This window comes from Fusarium coffeatum, assembly GCF_003316985.1.
Source record: "Fusarium coffeatum strain FIESC_28 chromosome Unknown BRIP53273_contig_521, whole genome shotgun sequence".
Classification (NCBI taxonomy): Eukaryota; Fungi; Ascomycota; class Sordariomycetes; order Hypocreales; family Nectriaceae; genus Fusarium; species Fusarium coffeatum.
This window is the reverse complement of record NW_022158310.1, coordinates 1-3,575: the sequence shown is the minus strand read 5'-3', so window position 1 is coordinate 3,575 and position 3,575 is coordinate 1. Positions and strand designations below refer to the sequence as shown.

The window sequence follows — 3,575 nt, the reverse complement described above, 5'->3', positions numbered from 1 at the left end:
CTTGCCTGGGTAGTGAAGAAGACCTGGATGTTGATTGTGCTGTGTGTTTTGGTCTGTGATAATGTTATCTTGAGCTCTGTGCCTTGCTTGTATGGTGCCATCCGTGACAGGACGTATGTTGAACCAGCATACCAACCTACTCGCTATGTCTCGTCCTGACTCCTACATGCATGCGCAGTGTTGGTTTAGGTGGGAGAATGCTTGTCGAGAAGCGCAAATGATACAGCTGGCACTGTTTGTATCGACTCCGTTCCATGCAGGGTAGATTCTTGTGCTCACGAACGAGGTGTTGAGAAAGTCAAGCTACCGCAAGTAGCAATACCGGAGAGTTTGATATTGTTGAGTTGCTTCCACTGAACTTCTGCGGTCATCTAGGTGAATGATTTGGCAGACTCTTTCTGGGAGTTGTGCAACGGTCGTGGTGATGTTGCTTGATGATTTCTGTAGTGTTGCGAAGCTTGATTGTGCTCCAAGAAAATGTTAACCCCATGAGCGGGCAATAATAACGCAGAACTGCAAAATTTCAAACCTTTACGTAGCACACCATCGGAGAAACACCGTATTTGCGAAAAATAGCCAGCATAATCATCCTTCCTCCATCAAACTGCATCTCCAGCTTGTCGTGTGTTGTCGTGAAAGCAGACCTAATTAGGTCTAGCGCCAATATACAGAAGCTTCTCCAAAAAGTCCAACACAGGCACCCGCAGCGACCATCGAAACAGCTTCAACCGATATCCACCGCAAGACCCCGACAGCAAGCTTCGACGCCGACCGAAATTTACGCTCCATACTGATATCATACCATAAACCGAATTTATTTCGCTCCGCTGTGTCGTAAAGGCACTCAGCAAACATCATGGCTACACTGGGCGGATACCTTAACAGTGAGACACCCCTCCCAAGCTCTACCGACCTTACCAGCTTGCTAACATACGCAAAGAGAAAGTCCTAATCGTCACAGCCGACTCCCGTATTCTCGTCGGTACAATGGCAGCATGTGACCAAACAACTAACCTTGTATGATCCCTATACCCCCTCTGCAAAGAAACAAAAGCTCACCGTATACCAACAGGTCTTGAACAACGCCGTGGAACGAATCATCCGAACGCCCGACGACCCCGAGCCCTCGGCTCAAGTGCCCCTGGGACTATATCTCGTGCGCGGTGACAACGTATGCTCGATTGGCCTTGTAGACGAAGCGCTCGACGACAGCATCAACTGGACAGAAGTCAAGGGTTCAGCGATTGGCGGAACAAAACATTCATAGACTACAATCGTCACAGCGGAAAGCAGCGTCTGTTACGCCTTCACAATTCTTTCACACATGTTCATTTATTTGGGGTAAAGCATCTACGGGACAGAGAACTGGAAGTCTCTTGTCCCGTGGCATCGACGGGTCACAAGGCGTTAGAGTGCAGGGAGTTTAGACAATTCATCTGGCCTTCACCACGGTATAGGCTTTTAGGATTTACAATGCATTTATTTGAGTAGTTGAACTGGCATGAGGTCGACATTCTTGGGTCCTAACCGAAGATTCGCTGCATGAGCACTTCCTTGAAGATGTCGTGACCAGGAGAGTCAATAACCCGGTTGAGGCGGTTTCCCTTGAGCACACTCAACCAGGCGTGGTCGTCACCAGGAACCTCGTCCAGAGTCAGGATGTGAGGGTCCTCGTTAGGGTTATCTGAGAGGGCGACTGCAGCCTCGGCAGGCTTCTTCCTAAACCTACGGTCGGTGACGTGCATTCCATGTGTCCACTGTCCACTTGTTTCTACACGGATGTCCTCGAGCTTCTCGGGAAACTTCCACTTGGGATCATCTCGAGTCATAGCCAACCAGACTGTCAATGGGTCGTGCAGAGAAAGGCCAGGCTCGTTCTCATCTCCCTCCATGTCCTCGATCTTCCTGAACGAGCCCATGACGAAGTGGGACACCCACCTAGCCAGGGGACTGCCAGCATCGATGTGAGCCTTAATGTTCTCCTTGAAGTAGTTCTTGCCAATCAAGTGGGGTGTTGTGATATCAAGGGGGCAAAGTGTGAGCTTAAGTTGGCGGGAAAGCTTATCAGGGTATGCCTTGAGTGTTGAGAGCTCCTTGGGGATACTAGGCATGGTGGAGCTTGGCTTGGGAGAAGTGAGCGCATAAACTCGCGCGGCGGCTACAGCGTCGGCGTAGCAGTTGAATTCAGCAACAGGAGTGCAGTTACCCTCGACGTTGACAGCTCCGCCCATAACGATAAGCTCCTTGACTCGGAGGAAAGTCTCAGGATCTTCCGCGGCTGCCAGGGCAACATTTGTAAGAGGGCCAACTGCCAGGATAGAAACAGTATCCGCTGGGTTCTCCTTCAGAATTCGAAGAATCTCTTGGTGAGATGGGGCCTTGGAAGGTGTGAAGAGGGGAGAATAGTTCTCAGCCTCTTCAGCGCCATCACCGAAAATGCCTTTCCAGGTCTCAGCTGGAGACAAATCGGGATGAGCCTCATGAACGTTATGCAAGCCATCAATGCCATCTTAGATCCATGTTAGTATACATTACACAGGATTCAGGTTAGATGGAACCCTACGGAAGTAATCGGCCATCAGCTCCTCGTCACATAGAGGGTGGTCAGGACCAACAGCCACGATGGGCTTGTTTGCCTTCATGGCACCAAAGCCTTCGGGCTTGCCTGTAGACTTCCTCCATTCGAGTTCTTTTTCAAGGACATGGAAGACGGAAACAACGTTTCGGAGGCAGCTAAAGAAATCATCAGCAACAGCACTAGAACACAAAACATGTGAACCTACCTCTGTAGAGGGACGTTGCCGTATGTGACAGATACCAGAGCAACCTCGAGCTCCTCAGGTTTAGCACTGAGCGCGAGGAGCAAAGCCAAAATGTCATCAACACCTTGAAAAGATCAGTATAGATATGTATTTGAGACTTTATTGGGACATACCAGGGTCGGTATCAATGATAATCTTCTGTTTAGGAGCCATGTTGAAACTTGAACGCAAACGCGAAGATTTGAGAACTGCAGTGGCGACTACTAAATGATGCTTATGCTAGCCTTATTCAGGGTGGGATTCAAATAAGCATAAGTTTCCAAAGGACTTTTACTTGGAAGAAACCAAAATTTATACTTGAAGCTCAAAATTGCGATGCAAGTTCTTGTTCACATATGCTCCTACCGAATGGCATTTCCCCTCCTTCAGTTTTGGGCAGGTGGGGTGTTAGCCTGCTGAGATAAGCCTTTGAGTCGAACATGAGCTGCCTATCTCAGGAAGGTTGGCTGGTGTTCAGCTGACGGAGATATGAATGGTTGTCGCCCTCTAGTAGCCTGGATATCCTTGTACTACGGGGCAGAATAGAGTAGCGACACAAGAATGCCAAGCTTGATAGTTTCCAAGCTCCAGGTTAGGTTCCATGCAGGTGTCATGAAGCATCGTGCAACCTTGAAGCAAACCTGACAGCCAATCAAAAAACTCCGGCCGACGTTGAAGGTTCTAAGCTGTTGTGGGGTTATACAAGAACGTCTTGAAACAGTCAATAGACTTTGAAAATCACATACGAGCACCAGGGTATCAGAAGAATTGGCC

General features: G+C 49.0%; 2 protein-coding genes across 2 annotated transcripts; one reads left to right on the top strand and one right to left on the bottom strand.

The window, feature by feature from the left end:
• Positions 1-856: 856 nt before the first annotated feature.
• FIESC28_11801 (uncharacterized protein) lies at positions 857-1,267 on the top strand (the record flags this gene model as incomplete). Its single annotated transcript, XM_031165908.1, has 3 exons — positions 857-884; positions 941-1,017; positions 1,073-1,267. 3 exons carry the CDS (start codon positions 857-859, stop codon positions 1,265-1,267), a joined length of 300 nt encoding a protein of 99 aa, XP_031010034.1.
• A 256-nt stretch (positions 1,268-1,523) lies between these two features.
• Positions 1,524-2,975, bottom strand: FIESC28_11800 (uncharacterized protein; the record flags this gene model as incomplete). The annotated part of the gene is made up of 4 exons (XM_031165907.1): positions 1,524-2,509; positions 2,564-2,733; positions 2,784-2,886; positions 2,936-2,975. The coding sequence occupies 4 exons, from the start codon at positions 2,973-2,975 to the stop codon at positions 1,524-1,526; spliced, it is 1,299 nt and encodes a 432-aa protein (XP_031010033.1).
• Between the last annotated feature and the right edge of the window lie 600 nt (positions 2,976-3,575).